This window comes from Pogona vitticeps, chromosome 5 (assembly GCF_051106095.1).
Source record: "Pogona vitticeps strain Pit_001003342236 chromosome 5, PviZW2.1, whole genome shotgun sequence".
NCBI lineage: Eukaryota > Metazoa > Chordata > Lepidosauria > Squamata > Agamidae > Pogona > Pogona vitticeps.
In genome coordinates this window covers 115935301-115958274 of record NC_135787.1, presented here as the reverse complement: position 1 = coordinate 115958274, position 22974 = coordinate 115935301, and the positions used below count along the sequence as shown (strand labels likewise).

At 40.6% G+C, this 22974-nt stretch overlaps 1 protein-coding gene across 2 annotated transcripts in view; it reads left to right on the top strand.

The window, feature by feature from the left end:
• RELN (reelin) overlaps positions 1–22974 on the top strand; it is a 383519-nt gene that overhangs the window by 172457 nt on the left and 188088 nt on the right. For both annotated transcript variants that reach the window (XM_078394334.1, XM_078394333.1), the window contains exons 7-8: positions 666–762; positions 4421–4472. In XM_078394334.1, coding sequence (XP_078250460.1) covers positions 666–762; positions 4421–4472 — 149 coding nt within the window. The remainder of the gene's footprint in view (positions 1–665; positions 763–4420; positions 4473–22974) is intronic.

Here is a 22974-nt window from a genome sequence, read left to right as displayed (position 1 = left end):
TGTGCACTGATCTGCATAGTAATCTAGAAATGCAGACCGAAAAGATCTTCTTCCTTGTTACATATATATGATCAGTATTCTTTTAGTGCACAATAATTAATAGAATGAAAATGGCATAATTAAAAGTAATTTTTCTTGAATTTAAAAAAAAACCATCAAAGTGGTAAAGCAATTAGGCTATTTTTGGACTAGAAAAATAAGGGTAAAGCCAGATTGATAATAGGAAAGTTTTGCTGTCCTTTTGCCATCAGTCAATGCTGATGCCAGGACAGATTAGCAGCTCTCCCCCGACCTTGGGTATTTTTAGAGGAATTGAAGTATACAGGATTTTAGAATTTTCCTGATAGCAATGCCACACAGCTGTTTTTTATATTGGAAAACAATAATATAGATGTACAGTAGTTAAGAAAACTCTGTTCACTTGCTTTGAACCTTTTGAATTAGTATTTTGCCTGGTTCGAGAGAAGGAAGCAGTGCAAGACTTCATTTTATTGTAAAAGAAGGGGTGTTTTAGAAGCCATCCAAATAATGTTTCTGATTTGGTTGGTGATTTATTCATTAATGTTAGACTTTCAAACAGATCCTTCCTTGTAAAAGTCTGAGTGCTCGAGTCTCTTATTTGTTATTCTGTGCTTTCAGCTTGACTGTGTTCTGTTTTCCTGCAGGTTTGAATGTAGCAATTGTGAGGTTGGAGACCAGTGTGGTGTAATTATGCATGGCAGTGCTGTCACTTTCTGTGAGCCATATGGACCAAGAGAACTGGTAAGTGGCAGTATGCTAATTTGACAGATTTGTGGGATTTTGCTTTTTGAGTTGAGAGCCAGTCACTTTGTTTTACATGCCACCTTTAACCTAACAGATCAATGATCCTTCCTCCTTTTCTTGGCTCAGTTGCTTTTATACTTCTCGCCAAATGACTAAATCCCTCTTTTCATTCCAAGAAAGCTTCTATCTCTTCACCTTTTAGATTTCACTGCCTTAGGTCTCCTTGGTATATTTCTTGTTTTGCTTCAACATTCAAGCCAAAACAAGCTTGAGTCAAATTAATCAACCAAGGCTGTCTCTGCACACCAAGGACACTGTTGGCATTACCATAGGCAGGATATAATGTTTTCTTTCTTTTTCTGAAAAGGAAAATTGTGTTGAGCACCAGCTTGATGGTGTGGATATCAAGACCTTGGGATTCTGTCTGTAAAATTAAATTAGTTAGCCCCATTATCAATGTATCATAAAAATAGGAACAAAGTGTTAGCAGAAGTTCTATCCAGTAATTTTTTTTCTGCTATAGTTACATATAATTTTGGAGGCGTTCAGGAGAATATTAGACCACTGGTTCTTAACCTTGGGTTACTCAGGAGTTTTGGACTGCAACTCCCAGAAGCCTTCACCACCAACTGTGCTGGCTGGGGTTTCTGGGAGTTGTAGTTCAAAAACATCTGAGTAGCAAAGGTTAAGAACCACTGTATTAGACAACCATCTGTCAGATATACTTTGATTTGGATTCCTGCGTTGAGCAGGGGGTTGGACTTTGACAATATTTAATATAATTGATATATTGACATGACAAATATTGATGAGGTGCAGAATATCTTTTTAAAAACTTTGTGAATATGTTTTCGCAACAGCATAGTGGTCACAATCATTGGTTGCTTTAAGTGATATCAGTATGAATAAATGGGAGTTCATGACAACTGGCATCCATTTTCAGTTTGCAATTTGGAATGGTTAACATGGCAGCAGAGTGACAGCAGGAATTAAATTCAATAATACTAATGTTGGGGCCATGTAACATTTTCTGGACAATAGTGGGGTCTGCTCAGGTTAATTACACAAGCCTCCTCCTGACTGTTGCCCTCCCTTGTGGATTCAGTGAACATATGAGGGAATATTGGAAATGCCAGGATCACATCTGCTAGCCACACACCGTTGCCCTACTCACTGCCCAGGGACTGTGTATTCAGCAGTAATTGGAATGGGGCTATGTGTGTGTGGATACATACACAAGTGCCCTAACTGCTGGATGCACTCAGATCATGTGAACACATTTTTTTAAAAAAATACATATTGAAAGAGCTGGCAAGGAAGCAAAATCTGACACTTCAGTGAGGCCCCGAGGCACATCATGCCTTGAGAGAAAAACATTGCTGACTCATGGTCCAAGCAGGAGACACTTTACCCAACCCGAATGGTGTGCCCACTTGGTTAGACCATGGGTTGCTCCTAAAGAATTGCTAAGATGTCCCAAGACATAAATTAAAGGATGATGCCAATTCTGTCTCAGCATAATTTATCACTGTAACATTGCCTCCATCAAATCATTCTTTCTTTATGGGGCAATAATTCTGCCTTGGCTTTGCATCCTCCTTCACCTCATTTTGAACAATTTATTTATAATGCCACTTTTCCATTTTGGTCACTCACAAAAACTGTAAACAAGTCAATATATGAGAACAACAAGAACTTATCAAACATCTTCCACAATGTAATATTAGCAATTCAATAAAAACATAGCTAAAATTGTGTATATGTGTGTGTGTGTTTTTGTTGTACACTGCCTTGTGTCCCTTTATTGAGAAAAAGACATGATATAAATGAAGTAAAATAAATATTGAGTAAATAAATATATGAAAATTATTGTTTTCTGAAGAACAATCAAACAAAAATACACATTTTAATAACAGAAATTTGACAAACTAATCTAAGACTGTGGTCACACCAATGAAGTGCCCCATGCGGTTACGTGACTTTCAGTCGTGTTCCTGTCGTGCCTTGTGGTCACGTGGTATTTATTCCAGGATGTGCATCCCAATATGTCTTTGGGTTACTGAGTCATTTCCTTCCAGTTCAATAAGTGCCTAGACCTTCTTGTTGACACAGTTTGACAGAAGCTAACCAATGCATTGACATAAATGCTGTGGGATTTTTTTAAAAAAAATTAAAACACTTCAAAAGGACATGCACGGTGAGAGTAGTTTTTAAAAGTTGGAATAAGATCATTCACACATGCAGCAACACAATATTATTTTGAACAGCTCTGCAACAAAAAAAAGTAGAAGCCTCTGGCTGAGTGTGAAATGATCCAGAGTTAGCACACTTGCCGGGTAAATGATTTGCTAATGGCCGTGTTGCATGTAACCACAAATTTATAATACAAACTCAATGGGAATAGGAAGGCAACATTTTGCTCGTGTAACTGCAGCCTAAGTCACTAAGTCTTAGTGACTAAGATATGAGTAGCAGAAAATACATCAGTGTCGGATGATGCACATTAATCCAGGAACAGACAATTGTATCCTTCCAGATGTTTGGACATCCTATCATCCCTCATCATTGGCTGTCCTGGTATGGGCTGATGGAAGTTGTAGGTCAAAACATCAGGAGAGCCACAGCTATCTACTCCAGTTTAAACCACTTAAATTCAAAGAAGCTACCAATTAAATACTTTCAAAAACAACATCCCATGTGGTAGAGGATTCCCTCACAACCATAATATTTAGAATCACTCGTGACACAATACAGCCTTACCATATGTAAGTTTTCCCCTTCCCCACTTCAAGTTTCAGTTGGTTACCAGGTCACCATCTTTTACAGCCTGGTAAAGCAAGTCATGTGGTGATTAGCTATTGTGGAAGCAACAGTAGTACGGCATAGGAAGAGGAAACCTTTTTAATTATATACTGTGACGTTTACCATGTAACCGCTGCTTGTTTCCCCAAACAAAGGGCTCACGCTATGTCTTCTCACCAGCTGATAACACTTGGGACTTATCACTGCAGCCAGTGGATTTCCTTTATCCACATTAATTAATGAGCTTTAGTCAGACACTTGTCAGGTTGCTGCCAACAGAACCTATTTATTGAATTGTATGAACTTTAATCAGAATCACAGATGTTATTTATTCAATGCATATAATCAACTCATTCAAATATCATATATCTTGCCACTTTCACCACCTGCTCTATCTATTTATCTCGACCAGCTTATCTCTATTATTATTTCTTCTCACTACCTCCCTGACTATCTTTCTCTCTCTCCCTGCCTCTCTTCTGCCAAACCTTCCTCTCTCTGCTGACTCCGCCCTTCCAAACCTCTCATAGGCTCATGCAAATGAGAACCAGACTGTGAATGACAGGAGTGACGTGGGGCGACCGTCACATGTTCTTACTTAAACAAAGCACATTTATGGTATCTTGTAGAAACTGGAGCTATTTTCCCTATTGCTCAAAGAGTGGGTGCAAAGGTTATGTAACATGTATGTGACAGAACAGCAGTAATCCAATTGCCAAAGAGAAGCAATTGACTGACACACTGAATTGAGGTGACTGAAAGCTTCTCATTTTCATTCATAACAACAATGAAATGTACTGCTTAGTTTGCTGGTTAACATGCAACAATTCCTTTTTTTCTTTTCTTACTCTAGACTACTAATGGCCTTAACACAACCACAGCTTCTGTACTCCAGTTTTCAATTGGTAAGTTTTTCCATAGTGATTTCAGCTTGGGGAAAAAAACAGATGTGTGTGCTAAGTTGAAGTGTATGATTTTTGAAATATATACTTCATGAGAAGATAACAAAAAATAATATATAGGAATCATTCCACATATGCTATAGAGATGTGTCTCAAAATTATGAGAAAAGACGTTCCTGCTTTTTTCCTCTGCACGTGCTTAATTAATATAACATATATTGTAGCTATATTTTAAGCCTTCTTGTCATGCTGATGATGTGTTATGTGCTATCAAGTCAGAACCAACTTATAGCAACCCTAATAGGGCTTTGAAGGTAAGTTCCACTCCCCCAGTAAGTTTCCATGGCTGAGAGGAAAGTTGAACCTGGGTCTCCTGAGTCTTAGCCCACCATTCTATCCTCTACACCAGTGGTCTCCAACCTTGGGCCTCCAAATGTTTGTGAACTACAACTCCCAGAAGCCTTCACCACCACCTCTGCTGGCCAAGATTTCTGGGAGTTGAAGTCCAAGAACATCTGGAGGCCCAAGGTTGGGGACCACTGCTCTACACTACACAGGGCATCTACACGGATGATACAGCTCTGGTAATCAAGTCTGAGTTACAATGACAAGTGGTATCTGTGATCCCTGATGTGTCTGGAGAAACGTCTGTGTTAAGACTCAGTTAAATATGTGTAGAAAGAAACCATTTTATTATACGTATAACTCAGTAATACTGAAGAAGTAATCTTGAGTGTGTCCTCTGTGGAATCCAATAAATTTATTTTCAAATTAAATATTCATTTTTAAGAAGCAATTCTTCTAACATAATATACCTCAGTAGGGCTGGATTAAACTGTGGAGTTCTTTGCTGGAAATTAAAACTATCAATTAGATTGACCACCGTGGTCTTCTTTTCCCCCAGCTTAAATGAAATCTAGATTCCAGACAATTCCAGAAATGTGTTAAACTTTTGCATTTTACTTTGACTTACCAGATTTTTTAAACTTCTACTTGACCAAGTAATTAGTACTGAAGTTAGTAACTCTGCTAAAAGTCTAATGGTGAGTTCTAAAGCTGAATGGTATAATTATACCAGAGTGGTATAATTATACCAGATGGGCGGGATATAAATCAAATAAATCAAATCAAATAAATAAATAAATGAATATTCTAAAAGCCACATGCTTACTCATAAGCACTGATTTCACTCACTCTTATTTCTAACCAAATGTACATACAGTTTCAACCAAACTGACTTAAATAAGTCTGTGCCAAGCATTAACACTGCAGTATACTGTATTTATTTTGTATTACATTCACACACACACACACTTTGCCCCCATGGAGCTTCAGGCATTATTCAGATCACCACAAGAACTTTATGAGGCAGGATACGTTGAAAGATAACAACTGGTTGAACTTATGCCTCGACGGGAAGTTTGATTCAGGTTCAGTAACTCCACTACTCGCCTTGATACTCTTAGCCCCTTTATCACCCACCACTGCAGCATATATTAGCAAGCAAAATATGCAAGTAATACTGCCATGCCAGAATAAACACACTGACCTCATTTTATTTCAGCTAGTCAGGCCTTGTATGCGAATGCTACCACTACTCCAGGGATCTGCAAGGAGAACTGGGAAAGGAGCTGTATCTGAAATCCAAGAGAACTGTTGTGAGTTAAGAGTGGACAGCACCAGATTGGTATTGGAGCAATGGTCTGACTGAATAAGGAAGTTCATATGTTCTTAATGCATTGCAAATGTCACTCATTACGTACATAGTACTTTTAGCTCAAAGGGACGTGGTGGCGCAAGGGAAATGGTGGCACTGTGGGTTAAACTGCAGGAACCTCTATGCTGCAAGGTCGGAAGACCAGCAGTCGTAAGATCAAATCCATGCGACAGAGTGAGCTCCCGTCGCTTGTCCCAGCTCCTGCCAATCTAGCAGTTTGAAAGCATGTAAAAATGCAAGTAGCTAAATAGGTACCACCGCGATGTGAAGGTAACAACGTTCCGTGTCTATTCGCGCTGGCCATGTGATGACGGAAACTGTCTATGGACAAATGCTGGCTCTACGGCTTGGAAACAGGGAGAAGCACTGCCCCCTAGAGTCAGACATGACTGGACTAAATGTCAAGGGGAACCTTTACCTTACTTTTAGCTCTAATGAAAGTATAACAACATTGTTTTTATGAAACTATACAATCACAAGCTATATACTTAAATAAATAGTGTTTACTCATTACTTCCAAATTGTTGTAATATGGGGCGTCATTTTAGGTCAGTGGTTCCCAAACTTGGGTAACCCAGGTATTCTTGAACTGCAGTTTCCAGAAGCCTTCACCATCAACTGTGCTGGCTGAGGTGTTTTAGGTGATTTGCCTCATTTTTCTCTTTTAAACAACATTATCCTAAAATAAGGAATAATTAAAGTGTAATACAGTAGCTGAAATCCTCTCGGTGCAATATGTGCCACATAAGATTGATGATGTCATTAGCAGAGATAATTTTTTGGAAATAAAAATTTCCAAGTCTTCTCTCAATTTTCCCAAGGCTTCTGTGTAATCCCTTTCATTGTTGGGAAGATGTGAGGGCTACAGAATGGGAAGTGAAAGTCTTTACTTAAAGAAAATTGCTGCCAGAGGGATGACTTTACCATCAGTGGTGATTTTTCATAATTAAAAGACTTCCCCCTCCAGTCTCATGGGCCCCACAGCTTCCCAACTGTGGAAGAGATTACACAGAAGCCTTAGGGACAGAAATCAGAAATATTTGTTTTCCACAAGATTGCTGATGCTCATGACATCCTCAGCCTTATGTGGTGGGAGTTACATCAGCAGGACTTAATCCAATGTATTACTTGGGAAAGAGCATGATATGATTAACCAGTTCACTTTCATTAAGATTTAATGTGAACCAATGCAACTCTTTGCTACAATAATATTCCAAATTCTTTTCACAAGATAAATGTACCAGTATAGGTACCTACTGTAGCTATTGGATGGGAGAGAGAAATGTGTAGGGTTAGTGAGAGAAAGGAATTTGATTTAGATTAGGCATTCTTCAGTCTCGAGAGACTATGCTCTCGTGCTCTGTATGGAGGACTTGAAACAGCATCTAGTGTGGCTGAGAAGGCCAATTCGAGAGTGACAATCTCTTCCACACTGAAGACAAATGCATTCTGTACCTCATCTAGCTCCCTGATTTTGCTGGTTTCGTGATTGCCTCTTTGCCTCAGCCTGCTGGACAAGGGTCTCTCCAAATTGGGAGAGGCCATGATGCACTGCCTGCCTCCAGGCTGAATGCTCAGATGCCAGGGTTTCCCATCTGTTGAGATCCATTTCCAAGGCCTTCAGATCCCGCTTGCAGATATCGTTGTGTCACAGCTGTGGTCTCCCTCTGGGGCGATTTCCCTGCACTAATTCTCCACATAGGAAATATTTTGGAATCCGACCATCAGTCATTCTTACAACATGCCCAAGCCAATGTAGACATCGCTGTTTCAGTAATGTATACATGCTAAAAATTCCAGCTCGATCTAGGAATACTCTATTTGGAACTTTGTCCTGCCAGGTGATACCAAAAATGTGTAGGAGACAACGCATCTGGAATGTGCTCAGCTTCCTTGGCTGCCATGCACGAAAGGTCCAGAACTCACTGCAGTACAGGAGTGTGCTCAGGACACAGGCTCTATAGAGCTGGATCTTGGTGTATGCCGTCAGCTTCTTATTGAGCCAAACTCTCTTTGTGAGTCTAGAGAACATGGTAGCTGCTTTAGGCCAATGTATTTATCCAGCTCAACATTTAGGGAGAGAGTGTCAGAGATCGTTGAGCCAAGGTACACAAATTCATGAACAACCTCCAGTTCTTGCATGGAGATGGTAATAGATGGAGGTGAGTTTATGCCCTGGCCCATGACTTCTGTTTTCTTCAGGCTGATTTTTAGTCCAAAGTCTTGGCAGGCCTTGCTGAAACGATTCATGAGTTGTTGGAAGTCTTCAGCAGAGTGGGCAACAATGGCTGCATCATCGGCAAAGAGGAAGTCCCACATGCATTTCAGCTGAACTTTGGTCTTTGCTCTCAGTCTAAAGAGATTAAAGAGCTTTCCATCTGATCTAGTCCAGAGATAGACACCTTCTGTTGCAATTCCAAAGGCGTGCTTCAGCATGACAGCAAAAAAGATCCCAAACAGGGTCAGCACGAGGACAGAGCCCTGTTTCACTCTGCTTCGGATTTCAAAGGGATCTGATGTTGAGCCATCAAAAACTACAGTGCCCTTCATTGCCTCATGAAAGGACCTGATGATGCTAAGGAGTCAAGGTGGACATCCAATCTTAGGAAGTACTTTAAAAAGTCCATCCCTGCTAACTACAGTAAATCAAAGGGCTTTGTAAGATCTATGGCCACAAAGAGTGGTTGTTGTTGTTCCCTGCATTTCTCCTGCAACTGTCTGAGGAAGAATACCATGTCAGTGGTGGATCTATTAGCTCGAAATCCACACTGTGATTCTGGATAGTCTCTGTCTGCAAGCACCTGGAGCCTCTTCAGCACAACACGGGCAAGCAGCTTCCCTACAACGCTAAGAAGAAAGATCCCGCAGTAGTTATTGCATTCACCCCTGTCTCCTTTGTTCTTGTACAATGTGACGATGTTTGTGTCCTTCATGTCCTGTGGTACTCCACCTTCCCTCCAGCAAAGACAAAAGACTTCATACAGTTCAGTGGTGATGGTCTCTTTACAGCACTTCAACACTTCAACAGGGATGTTATCTTTTCCAGGTGCCTTGCCAGAGACAAGGGAATCCAAGGCCACTTTTATTTATGCTAAGGTTGGTTTGCTGTCCAACTCTTCCAAAACAGGCAGGCACTCAATGTTAATTAATGCTTCTTTGGGTACTCCATTCTCTTTGGAATATAGCTCAGAGTAGTGCTGCACCCAGCGGTCCATCTGCTGTGGTCGGTCCTGGATTATCACTCCTGTAGCTGACTTCAAGGGAGCAGATTTCTTCTGTATTGGACCTAAAGCCTACTTGATACCATCATACATTCCCTTGATGTTACCTGTGTCCACTGCTAACTGTATCTGAGAGCAGAGCTAAAGCCAATAATCGTTGGAACATCTCCTGGCAGCCTGTTGGACTTGGCTACAAGCAGCTTGAAGAGCTTGCAAGTTGTACTCACTAGGACAGGCTTTGTATGCTGCTAGAGCTCTCATCTTATCCTCGATGGCTGTCATCAACTCCTCCAAATGGGCTTCGAACCAGTCTGCCTTCTTTTTGGTTTTCTTGCCAAATGTGAACAAGGCAGTGTTATAAATAGCGTTCTTGAAATGTTCCCATTGTTCAGGTGCATTTGCATCAGCTGGGCCTGAAAGGGTTTCCTCAAGTGCTTGGGCAAATTCCTCCACTTTTCTTTGATTGCGAGTCTTGCTGATGTCAATACGTGGTCTTCCTTCCTTTTTTCTGTGGTACAGTCTCTTTGTTCCCAATTTGGAAGAGTTGGACACACCAGGGAGTGATCAGTATCGCAATCAGCACTCTGGTAGCTGTGTGTGATCGTAATGCTAGGAAGGCTAGAACGTCTAGTGAGGATCAAATCGAGCTGATGCCAATGCTTCGATCTTGGATGTCTCCAAGAAACTGTGTTGAAGCTTTGTATTGAAGAACGTGTTAGTGACGCAAAGACCATAATAGCAGCAAAACTCCAGCAAGCGTTGGCCGTTTTCATTCATCTTTCCAGTGCCAAAACAGCCTAGACAAGTGGGCCAAGAATTGTGATCAGCACCAACTCTAGCGTTAAAGTCTCTGAGAATGAACAGCGGCTCTCTCAGGGACTTTTTTGATAGTAGCTGCCAGGTCGTTGTAGAATTTGTCTTTCACTTCTGTTGTGGATGACAGTGTTGGTGCATATGCACTAATTAGGGTGAGCAGTCCCACTGATGAGTGGAGCTGCAGAGACAGGATTCTTTCACTCCCCATAGTACGTGGAACAATGGATCTCAGCAGAGTATTGGTTTTCCCTGCCAGAAGAATGAGAAGTTTTTTTCTTTGACAGATCCCGCATCTGGCAGTCTCGTCTCTTGTAGGGCAACAATGTCCATATGCAGTCTACTCAATTCCATGTTGATGACAGCTGTCTTGCGCATGTCATCTATTTCCTGCAGGTCATCAGAAAAGCCATAGTCACAAGAGCCATGGGTCATTGTCCATACATTCCAGGTGCCCAGCTTTAGTGCAGAATTCTTCTGATTCTTGCATGGAGCAGGATTATCGATCTGCTTGTCGGCTTTCACCCTAAACCCCACGCACCCCATGAGATTAACAGACTGTGGCGAGGTAGCACCTTACTGGCTGGGGGCTGCCCAGCTTAAGGCGTGCGGTATCTACCTAGTGAGGTGAAATGACCTCTCCCACCATCAGAAGTAGCCCCTGGCGTCATGCTCTGCGCCAATTGAGCAAAGACTTATAACCGGTAACTGTTACTTCCCGTATTGTTTTGACGCTGTATGCGAACCAGGAGTGTCCTCTCCAGAGCACGAAGCCTTGGTAAAGTAATATAGAGAATAGGCTGTTACCCAAGCAGCACATCCCCCCTCTCCACATCGCCGAAATAGTGCAATGGAAGGCAAGAGCCAATACAACTGATTCCAGTGACGTCGCAAGAGTTGCCAGAATGACACGAACTGCCTCTGGGATTCCGGCTCCAGATTTTGCCCTGAGGTTAACTCCTGAAGCCTTTTCCATCAGTAGATATAGCCACAAGGCAGTGGAGGTTTGAGTTTGGAGTTTTCCTTCTCCTAGATGGGCTGCCTTCCAAGGCTGACGACCCCCACCTACCCGGCCTGCTCCCTAATAGTGCGGACGTATGGTCCGCCTCCTAAGACTTTCCTGACCCCCAGGTGTATGCAATGCTATTTGACTTTCCTGTTTACCAGATTAGAATCAAAAATAGAGTCAGAGAGTTTCTTGAAGGGGAAGCTGAGAAAGGAATACTCGCTTTGGAATAAGCACTGTTAGAAAAACAATTAGAGGTAGGAAGGATTAAGGAAAGAGCAGTTGCTGAAAAAGTTAAAATACAGTATTAAAATGTTTAGAGAAAACCCAGCTAGAACCTTTCTTCTTTGGTTTGTGCAGGTTTGTTTTCTTAGGGAAGATGGAGAGTATTTAAATATTCTATTTTTCTACCTGCAATTTTAATCCATAAAATCCAGCAGCAGGTACTTAAAGAAGACGGCTGATCATCATATGTGCAGCTCAAATACTTGTTTTGGCCTTGTTCTAAAGCCGTTGCCAACATCCTAACACTCCTTCCATTATGGCAACAGCAAACTGTACACCGAAAACCCTGGGCAACAGTTGAATGCTCATCTTTCATCCAGCTCTCTTCTGCTGCCAGAACACCAGGCATGAGGCAAGTAATTTGAGTTAGGGAAATGGATAATGACTGAGGGTTTAAGCAAAAAATGGCCCAGATTTCATGTTAAATCCAAAAGCTTCTTAGATGACGTATAATTTCCCTAAGACAGTTTCATTAAATGCCATTTCAAGTAGTGCCACATGTTCAACAGCTCCTGGACTCTGCTCAAGAGACATATCCAAAATACTGAGTGCTAATAATTTGCTGTTGTTGATAGAATGGTTATTTCTTATTAGTGGTGAATGGTTATTTCTACCACTTTTGAAATGTGTGATCTTACTGATACTTGTAGAGCTCCTTAGAAGAGGAGAGATAGACTCTACAATATATGATAGCTTCTGAGTCGCATGATAGCCATGTTCACTTTCAATTCAATTATTGTAAGTTATTGCTGGTGTGTTGTTGTTTAATTCAAAACCTAAGTGGTGTTCTGCTTTCGCTTACTATGTGCCCTGGTGCCCGATTATTTCCAGTCATTTGCTGTTTTCCTCCTCGTACACTGCTGCATTCAACAAGATGAAATGCTCTGAGTTCCTATTATGTGCAATGGGATTACTCCTAATTAAGATATTTAAAGACAGTACCTTAGGGATCTTTTCAGCAAGAATTTTTAATTGCACAGTTTAGGGCTAAGGAGGATCACACGAGAGTTTTAAAGCTCAGCTGCCATGAAATATTAGTGTGGTTCATTAGCCAAAATAGTCTCTGTATTTCACTCACAAAGCTAGCATTCTCCCCTTAGCTATGTCCCTGAACTCTCCCCTTCCCCCCCAACATGATCATTCACAGCCCATCTGCAGAAAGTGACTCACAATAATGATAGATTAATGACTGTGCTGAGTATAGCAGAGGGAAAAGGGGGAAAGTGCTCTAGCAGAGGCACAAACTGAGTATGAGTTCTTTAGATACAAAGAGGCCTTTTAATGACTGACAACTGGCAAACATTGAAGTTGTGAATGTATTTATTTTACGGGAGCTATGTTTCTGTAGAGCTGTTCATGAGTTGGAAATGGAAAAAAAAAGTAGTTTCAGCCTGTATGATTGAAAAATTTGGTGAAGCAGCTGAAGCAGCAGCCACTGCCCTGACACCTTCTGATGTACCCCATCGAGCACATACGTACATCCCTAGAGATGTGGTAACACTTGTATCATGCTTCTGTGGACATCAAATGAAAAGCAAACAAAAAAACTTTGAAGGAGAGAAGTGGAGCCTTTGGTATTCAGATGTGTAAGGACAAATATTGTTAGCATAACCATTGACACAGGTAGCTTAATATCATTAGTCAGCACAGAACAGCATTGGGTTGATAGGGATGCCATGTCACAGTTCTCAGGGCCCACATTTTCTTTGAACATCAACATAGCCTTGGCAGATTGTGCAGCCACTACACTTGTTCTCTGTTCTATCCCCCCTCCTTTCATTCACCTCATTGTAATATTCCAGAATGTTACTACTAGTCTGCTTTACAGTGGATACAGATGTGCGGAGAAACATGCCGGGGGTTGGGAATATGTATTGCTGATGAGAAAAACAAGGCTAGAGAATGATTGCAACAAAATGATTGCTTGTGGTCCACTCTGATAAATTACAACTTAGTGAATGGTTTGTTTCTATTCATCAAAACTAGCTCAGGTTTTCACAGTGAACTATTCTTGTGTTGTTATTAAACAATAGGAACATGCACTCTCCCATCAATAAAATGGGAAAATTTTGCAAGCAAATGAATGCAATGTATAGCTACAATTAATAAAAATGATTAAAGCGTACCCCCAAGGTATTTGAAATTAATTACTCCTATCCAGAAACTGATTCCTATACAAAGAAATAAATTCATGTTAAATGACAGAAACTAACTTCTTGGTGATTACAGAGATTCTACTGTTATTAAGCAGCTGCAAGTACTTGAATGGTATTTTAGAACAAAACTTAAGGATTTGAATTCACTATTAGGAATCAACTTAGCATCTGAATGAAACTAAGGCATACATTTGATCCTTTGTCAACATCAGTATGGCATTTTGCTAAGCACCTTGAGGTCTGCCATACATATGTCTATAATATGTTATTGTCAATACATCACTGTCTAGGTGAGGCTCGTTCAGGTGCCAGGTGAGCTCCTTCAGATGGCCACCCCAAGGGAGGCCCATATATCATATTCTACAAGTAAGGCCTTCTTGGTAGTGACCCCAACCTTGTGGAGCCAGCTTCCGGGGGAGCTTCACCTGGCCCCCTCACTGTGGACATTCAGGAGGCAACTGAAGACATGGCTTTTCAGGGGGAATTTCCATACTGACCCTAGTTGACCGCCTTCTGTCCACCATGTTGTTCTATACCTTTAGTGCCATCTGATTTTATTGTTTAGTTGTTATTTTAGTTTTAAATAGTTTTAGTTTTACTCTGTTTTGTTTATTATTGTAAACTTCCCAGAGTAGCACTTTGGGAAGTGTTAAATAAATAAACAGAGGATGAGATTACACTCCAGAACTGACCACTGTGGCAGAAGAGATAAATTGTTGCCAAGACTCTAAAGCAGGCAAAAAATTCCCAGGCCAAATGGACGAGTTTTTTTTTAAAAAAATTTGCATTAGCTGTACACATTTGCAAGTGATGTGTCATATAATGGCTGAAATCCTGTTGTGCAGTTATTTATTTATTTGTTTATTTATTTTATTTATTTAATTTATACCCCGCCTATCTGGTCGGTGATGATAACTTTTGAAAGTGAATGCCATTAGTTAAGAAACTTCTGTAGCCATTATCTGTTGCACACTGAATTACACAACTCATCATACAGCACATGATTCCAAAGGAGATTTCTTAATTTATGGCAATTCATTTCCAAAGGTTACATGGTTTGTATAAGTCCACAATAAGTTTTTAGCCAATATCAATGAATAAACACGTCATCTCAAAAATCAGAAGAGAAGATACATCAGATGCATCAGGTATGAAACAGAACTAGAGAAACTCAGGTCACCATGTTCTATTAAAATATAAAATTTAGGGCAACATATCAGATCTTACTTTCATAATTAATAATAATTGGCTGTCAAGTTGTTTCTGGCTTACGGTGACCCTCCTATAGCTTTCCAAGTCTGGGTCCGTGCAGCTTGCCCAAGGCTGCACCTGAGGCAGGACTCACAACCCCATCAGCTTACCAGCTCCAAGTGATCTCTGTTGGTCCTTCTTGAAAGTGACACAATGAGGATTCAAACTCCCAGCCTATGACTGTACAGGTACCCCCTTCTGAACCACACTACCTCTTATTTTCGTAATCATCATCATAATTATATGCTGTCAAATTAATTGTAGAAAGAATATGTAATCCTCCTACTGGATACAACTAGTGCCATTTTAAAATAATAATAATAATAATCTTGTGCAGCCAAGTCAATTTTGTCTGATGGCAACCCTTTTCAGGATTTTCCAGGTAGAGGGTATTCAGAAGTGGTTTACCATTCCCTTCTTTTGAGGGTGCCCTGGAACTGTGTAGCTTGCCCAAGGCCACACAGGTAGACTCTACTCACAGGGGGCACAGTGGGGAATCAAACTCTTAAACTCTGGCTCTGCAGCCAGATACCTAAACCATTGAGCTATCCAGTCAGCTATCCTAGCAACTGTCAAAAAATTCTGCACAGTGCACTATTACTTTTTGCCTTGAATCTCAAAGAGAAAGGAAACTGAAAAATCATATGACTGGTCTGGGATAGAAATTATTAAAGGAGGGATTTGCTCTATGTAGAGACTGGATGAAGGGTTTTTTTTTTAAAAAAAAATGATCACACAACACAAAAGCGAGTGTTAATCAGTCTAGTCCTTTTTCGTCCCAACAGAGTTCTTTCCTCTGCTGATGGGGGCTTCTACTTTTTTCAATCTGGAATGATGTGAATGGACTTTCTCCCAAGTGACCAGTTGTTTTGTTCTTCAAAAAAAGTGTGTGTTTGTGTGTGTGTGACTGTGTGTAGTATTCTGGTGACGTACTAAGCTGGTGTGATGTTTTTGGACAGCAGAAAAACTCACCTTCTTGATCCTTCTCCCTGGTCAGCCCAAAGTATTTAAAAATAACTTTTAACAAACGACCAAGTTTAGCACTAGATCACTTTATCATCACATTGATATGTTAGTTTTTGAAATGAAATTGAGTTCATTACAAAGACCAGCACCAACAAAATAGTACAGTACGAAACAAAACAAAATGTGCAACTTATGTTATGCCAAACATAGTGTCCACATCGTATGTAAATTTATGCTATCCAAAACTTGAGGAAGAATCATTATGTTATTAGAGAACTGCAGCAAGCTACAGCAGTTGCACAAAATGTGATCATTTTATTAATAATATGGAAGACCTGATCAGAAAGAAACACGTTAGGCTTTCCCTGGTTGCAACTATGGCTGGTAATTGGTTTTGCCAATATAAAGTGGGCTGGATGGTGTATTTGTTGTTGTTGTTATTCTAGTGCATTGTGAGTTAAGAAAAATGTAGGCTGCAATGAAATAACAGCCCATCAAATGGTTCAAAGTCCACTCAACTGACATTGCTCAGCTGGAGACATGAATAAAGGATATTTTGCTTAGAAATGTTATTATTTATTTAATACATTTCTTAGCCATATTCTACAACTGTAGTCTTCTCAAGGCAGTTTAGACGGAATAAAATAAGGATTTAATAATTACAATTCTCTATTAAGTAAATGAATTAATTGATAAAATTGAATGCAAATTATTCAGTTAAAAGTTTAAAAATACACCAGTTAAAGCAAATAAAAGGAAGGCATTGTTTAATGTAGAAACGAAAGACGGATATCTTAAAAGACAAGAGGTCCAATGTAATCCATGAGACATTCTCAACTGCCATTTTAAAGAACCAAATTCTAGAGTTTTCCGGCTACTACCACAGCACAGATGAAATCTCACCAATATATTACCAAACACTAGAACTACATAGAGCTTAGTATCAAGAAAAGAGTGTACCAAAATTTTTCTTCATTCATATCAGAAGCAATCCCCCTGGAGCTTCCAGAGGGGAAGGATCAGCTGACAGGGTAATTGTTTCCCTGGGGTGCTCAATGTATTTACAGGCTTCACATTCTTCAGGGAGGCTCCTCCCATGTCCCTCGCTGACAAATTAATGGGCCACCATTATGCATGCAGAAAATTTTGACACCTCTATAATAAAAATTCATAATTTTTCAGTTTCTCACATTCAAACACTGCTCTCCTCTTTTGAAAATATTCTATTTTTGTTACACATTTTATTTCTCATAATGGGGGAAAAAAAGAAAGACAGATGTTTCCAACTTTCACTAGTAAAGTCTGAGCATCTTGAACTTCCAAGGTGTGTTCCCTAGAGAGGCCCCTTTGGCACCTTTATAGATCCCTCTGCCTGCCTGAACATCAGGCCAGGTCACCCAAGGAAACAGAGGAGTTTCATCCTGTTTCCTAATAAAGATCACACCAGACTGAGTACTGTGTTAACTTCCTCTTACTAGGTTGCTGCTCCTGGAGCCCAGGTGTAAGTAAGTCTTTTGCCTCTGCCCTGTTTGCTCTGCAACTCACGACAGATCATTTCTGCTTTAGGCGGTATGTTCCCCATTGACTAGGACTGTTGGGCTTCTCTAGGGCTCCAAGCATGGGGAGCAATCTCAGGATATGCAGCACTGTAGGAGCTGAATTTGGCTTTGAGATGTTGGGGTGACTTTAAAACCCTAAGCACATATGTCCTTTTGTCTGGTGTCAGGGCTTAATGGCTCAGCACAAAATTGTTTGTGTATTTTGTATTTGTGTAGTGTTGATGTATCAAATAGCAAGGCACAAGAAGCAAGAACAGGAAAAGAGCAAGTGAGTACATGTACATAGGCCCATTGCCCACTTTGAACCAAGGCAGTAATTGGAGGGCCTGTGTTCCATTGTGTTCCATTTTGCACAAGCACTGGCAGCAGTGGCCCATTTTCATAGTTAGCGCAGAATCAGTTCCAGACCCTTGCCTGCTCTACCTTCATGATGTCACAAAGACTCACCCTGTGACATTCTAAAAGGTCATCACATTACATTAGTAGGATTTGCTCCCGGTCTCACATTTTGGCCTGGAAATCTCAAGGAATGGGATCTAGGAACCCTCGTGTTAACTCTGGTTCTACCTTTCTTATGACTTGCTATGACCTAATCTTGGAATCCTGATCCCACTGCCACTTGAGATGCTAGGCCCTGAAACCTGGCAGGGAATTATATGGCAGGAACAAGAATGTGGTTGGTGTACCATGTCCACATCAAGGGGGTCTGAACTAGGCCTTCGTGCTAGCTGCTTAAAAGTGCCTGCTGACCAAGCTGTTCCTTCTGCTGGCCAGCTGGCTGATGATATAGGCCAGAATCCTATTTGTAATCCCAATTGGAGTAGGCACATTAAATCAATAGACTTGACAGAAGTATTCATTTATTATCCAGCCATTGAGTCAGTGAGTTTACTGCAGTTGGTGCTGCTGGCAGGATGGCTCAAATTGGTAGTGAATGCAGTATGTTAGTTAACACCAGAAGCATAGTATGGTGAAAGTGCATGTTTATTGAACCTTTTTTTTTCCTGCTCCAGTGTGTCTGTTCCATTCTGGATATCCCAGAGAGAGGTCAAAACAATGAAACTCAGCCAAAAGTAATTCACATGCCAATTTGTGGATTCCACATTCTGCACCAAGCCTTCCATTTGGCAAAATGAATCCTTTGGAAGGAAGAGCACATGCCATTATGAAATTAGTTGTTTTGGGATAGTAAATGCTGGATTATAAAGAGATTTTAAAAATAATCCTTACTGGAATATTGTATTGGAGTAACTTTTTTGTCTAATTAAAATTTCCCTGGCTGTTTGATCAGTAGGCATTAAGAAAAGTATTCTTTTTCTTTGGAATCATTTATAGGGGGATAATGGGGGTTACCTGGTTGTTGTTGTTGTTTTGAAACCTCTGTATAATGTGCTGTCAATTATTTGGGGACAGAGTAGAATCACAACTGTAGAACAATATTATTTACATGTCAATAATGTTTGTTCCTATTTTCACCAGATGCCCCATGATTTTTTATTTAACTAGTGGGAGGGAAATTATGCTCCAGAGTTGGCATATGTCTTACCCCTTCCCTATAAATTATGTCATGTAGCAAAACTGGGAGAGTTTTGGATCCTACAGTCTGCCCACAGTTATGGTTTCCAATTCTTTTCTCTGTTGCTTGTTCTGATTTTAGAGAGGTCAAGGCCTTGAAGGTTTCCATGGGGGGCGGGAAGGCCATCTGGGGCAATATTTCCCCCCTCAAAGTAAATGTTTGTCTTCTCCTGAGAGGGCGAGCTATGATCTATCCTGTAGTTATCAGGATGCTTGCTTAGAGACCATTGGTGAACAACCGTAGGATGCCCCCTTAAACACACTTGGTGCTGGTTCACTCTTCAACACAGTGAATACACCTCAAAGCAGCAAATCAATTAAAGATCTTCCATTCCTTGTCAGCTGGTGTCCCTGCTCACACAGAAGTAAGAGTCTGCTTCATCCCAGCCTAGCACCCTGAATAGCTTATGCAGGAAGAAAGAGGACTGTTAGCAGTCACTGCTGACCATTAAGCAAAAGAAGGAGGGGATGAATTTGGCCACATAGTGCGAGTGCTCTGTCCAGACAACAAATAGCAATAAATATTGCGGGACAAGGGTTTCTTTAAAAGGTGCAAGGTTTTCCTGCAGAACCTAACCCAGAATCAGATGGCAGGAATTGTAGACATTTGACAAATCCAATGTTATTTCTTCCATTTCACTTTGTTGTTGTTATTGTTGTGACTTATGATGACCCTATGAAAATGAGTACTCTGCAGAATGTCCTGACCTCAGCCACTATGCTCATCTCTTGCAGACTCAAGCCCACAGTCTCTTTTAGACATTTTACACATTTCACTTTATAAATGTGTAAAATGTGTAAAGCATTGAACAATGGAAGTTCTTTATCTTGGGCTCAAAATTCTTCAGTTTCATTGGCATTACTATCTCAGCTGAACTCAAAATCCTATTCACAATGAAGAGTTTTAGAGATAGATGTCAGCGTATAAAAGCATACATGGAATTATAAAACAATCTTCTAAAGTCTCTGTAAGTCCTGTAAAGACTTGGTACTCCAGCACATTACTGCTTAGTATGGAACTTATCCAAGAGGTAAAGATCCTATCCGTTTGAGCTGAACTGTAGAGCAGAAATCACTGTATTAACCAAAATAATAAAAACCTACTCTGTTATCCCTTGTGTTGTCCATTAAATCATTGGTTCTTAACCTTTGTTACTCAGATGTTTTTGGACTGCAACTCCCAGAAGCCTTCACCATCAGATCTGCTGGCTGGGGTTTCTGGGAGTTGCAGTTCAAAAACACCTGAGTAGCACAGGTTAAGAACCACTGCATTAAATAACCAAATAAATTTTAAAAAGTTGATAAAGACAGGAAAGTGTGGGTTTAATGTGTTGAAAACTCTTGATGCCTACTAACCACTGGGGAGCAATGGGAGCTAAAATATTCATTTTAAGTGGCTACTGAACTGTCCAAAAAAGGAGCAATATTTGCTGTACCAGTACGCACAACAATGACTTAAGATTCTGTGCTGTTTTATAAAATTCCTTCCCTTCCCTCTCCAAAACATGTGCAGGTTTACACACACATTGTTATATGTGTTCCAATTTCGTTCCAAGATTTGTTTCCCTTGAAGAGCTGTACAAAGCGCACTCTTTTGTTTCTTCAGCCCATTGAATCATTTGTGGTGGCTCTCAAGGGGATTCTTCAGAGGTTCAGGGCATCACAGACCATGGTAATGAACATAAAATTGCTCTCTTCACAGATGACATCCTGCTTATCTGAGTAAAACACAAGCTTCCATTTGATACTGTGGACTGCTGGTAGTATATCTGCTTTCCATAAACATGGCATAGTCAAAGACTATTCCCTCAGGCATCCACCAATAAGACTCTAATTAAGTGCCTCTGCCTGCTGTCTCAAAGGCATTCAGACACCTGGAAATGTAACGCTAAAGCAGTTTAACATGTTAAGAATAGACTATATATACAACCCTTCGTAAGTCTCCATCATTTAATTTTGTGCTTGCCTTAGCAGTGTAATCAACATAAATGTTCTTTTCTGAAGTTTTCTGTATTCCTCTGATGGTATTTAACAGTGCATGTAAGTTGTCCTGCTTCAAAGAATAAGGGAGTAGCTTAACAGAACATTTACTTTACACTATCAAAGCAGATCCAAAGTAAGCTTTTTAAGATTCCAGAATAGAAGCACTAGTCTCCCTAAAATGCCAGATACCCATTGGTGACTCCAGGATCCTGTTCTTTGCCAGATTACTATCTGACCAGATTGTAAAATAAAATCTATTTGTAAAATTTAAAAAGTGTCAAAACTTTTCCTCAAAAGTCAAGCACTTGAGAGTTTAAGAATATGTTGTGAAGCAAATCATTTTCTTTTTTTGCATTAGTGGATGGAAACTGCTCTCCCCCAGGCTTAAAATAATCTACTGGGATGTTCTGTCAAAGATATCTATAGTATCCCCCTCATGCTGTTTGTTTTCCTGTTTGAGAAGACCAGTGATATATGTAGAAAGAATCCTCATTGTTATCTTTGGTCACTGATCAGAGATAACCAAGGGGTTGAATTCACCCACCATACTTGTTCCAAAATGGGGAAGCATGAATTGGAAGCAGCTGCTCTACTCTAGGTAGCAACTGCAGGAGTTTTCTGCAGCTGGTTCATGGCCTAGCTGTGCTGTATCTTTGGGTGTGTTTTGTTTTGTGTTTTGTTTTTGTATTTTGCCAGGAGCAGCCCACCTCTATTGCTAACTGCAGGAATTCTCCTGTATCGAGCAATTGGATCAGGAGTAGAGATGGGGGTATTTGTATACGAATGTCCCCCCCCACAGGTGCAGATAACGAGGGTCCAGGGCCCTGGGACCAGACCGACCACTCATGATTTCACTGCTGCCGTGAGCTCCACGGAGCCTTCCTATCTCTCTGTTGCTGCGACCTGGCAGAGAGGTTGGTCATCCTGCCTTCAGCCAGAAGTGGCTAATCTATCGCGAGCAATGGAGTGATAGGAAGGCTCTGCGGAGCTCACAGCAACAGCGAAATGGTGAGTAGTCAGTCTGGCCCCAGGGGCCCGGACCCTTGTTATCTGCACCTGTGGGGGGGATATTAGTATACGAATACCCCCATCTCTTATCAGGAGGCCTTTGCCTACCTCAAACCTTTCTTTCTGAAGGATGTGGTTTGGGTGAAGCTGGCACTCTGAAATGGGTTAAGGTAAGAGACATGCTTGCACCCTAACATCAAGGTCCCAAATGTGATTTCCCATGACTGATGTATATGTGTGTTGATAGAGTATTAAAACAGACATTATAAATGTGGACTTTTTAAAAAGAGTTTATGAAAAATTGAGCACTTTAACCTAGCACACCTCTATCCCTGGGTTTACTGCCTTTGTACTCATGGAGGATGACAGTTCTGAGGAGGGAGAGCCATCCTATTTGAGTATCTTCACATTAATCAAGGCCTTGATTTTCCATTGTCTTGATATATGTGAAGAGTATACATGAATAGTGGTGTTCTCCCACTTCAGATTTCTCATCCTCCATGAAGTCAACAGAAAGATCGAGGGAGCTAGATCACTACTTGTATGAGTATACAGATTATAATATCTAGATAAGGCTAAGGAACCTCACCACTGTTTGTTGAATAAGTGTGCCAGTCAGGGACTATGATGATAGCTCAACCTCTGGAACTTAACTGGTTTAAGAAGAAGAAATAGATGGCAAGAATAGACTATTTTCTTGTTGAAGAGAAGTGACTCCTCCGGGGACCAGTACTGAGTCTGGTGCCAACATATTCATGAATAATTTGGGGGGCAGAGTGAGTGATAAAGTAGACAAGTGAGTATGCCACCAGATGATTGAGATAAGCAAGACTTGGCACTAACATATTGCCCAAATTTAAGGCAGGTTTTGAGCTTTACTGCCTCAAAGTTACTTGACACAGAGTCAACAAACGGTGCACTGCTGCAGACATCCCATTTCCTCTCACTTTATTCCTACTTTTGTG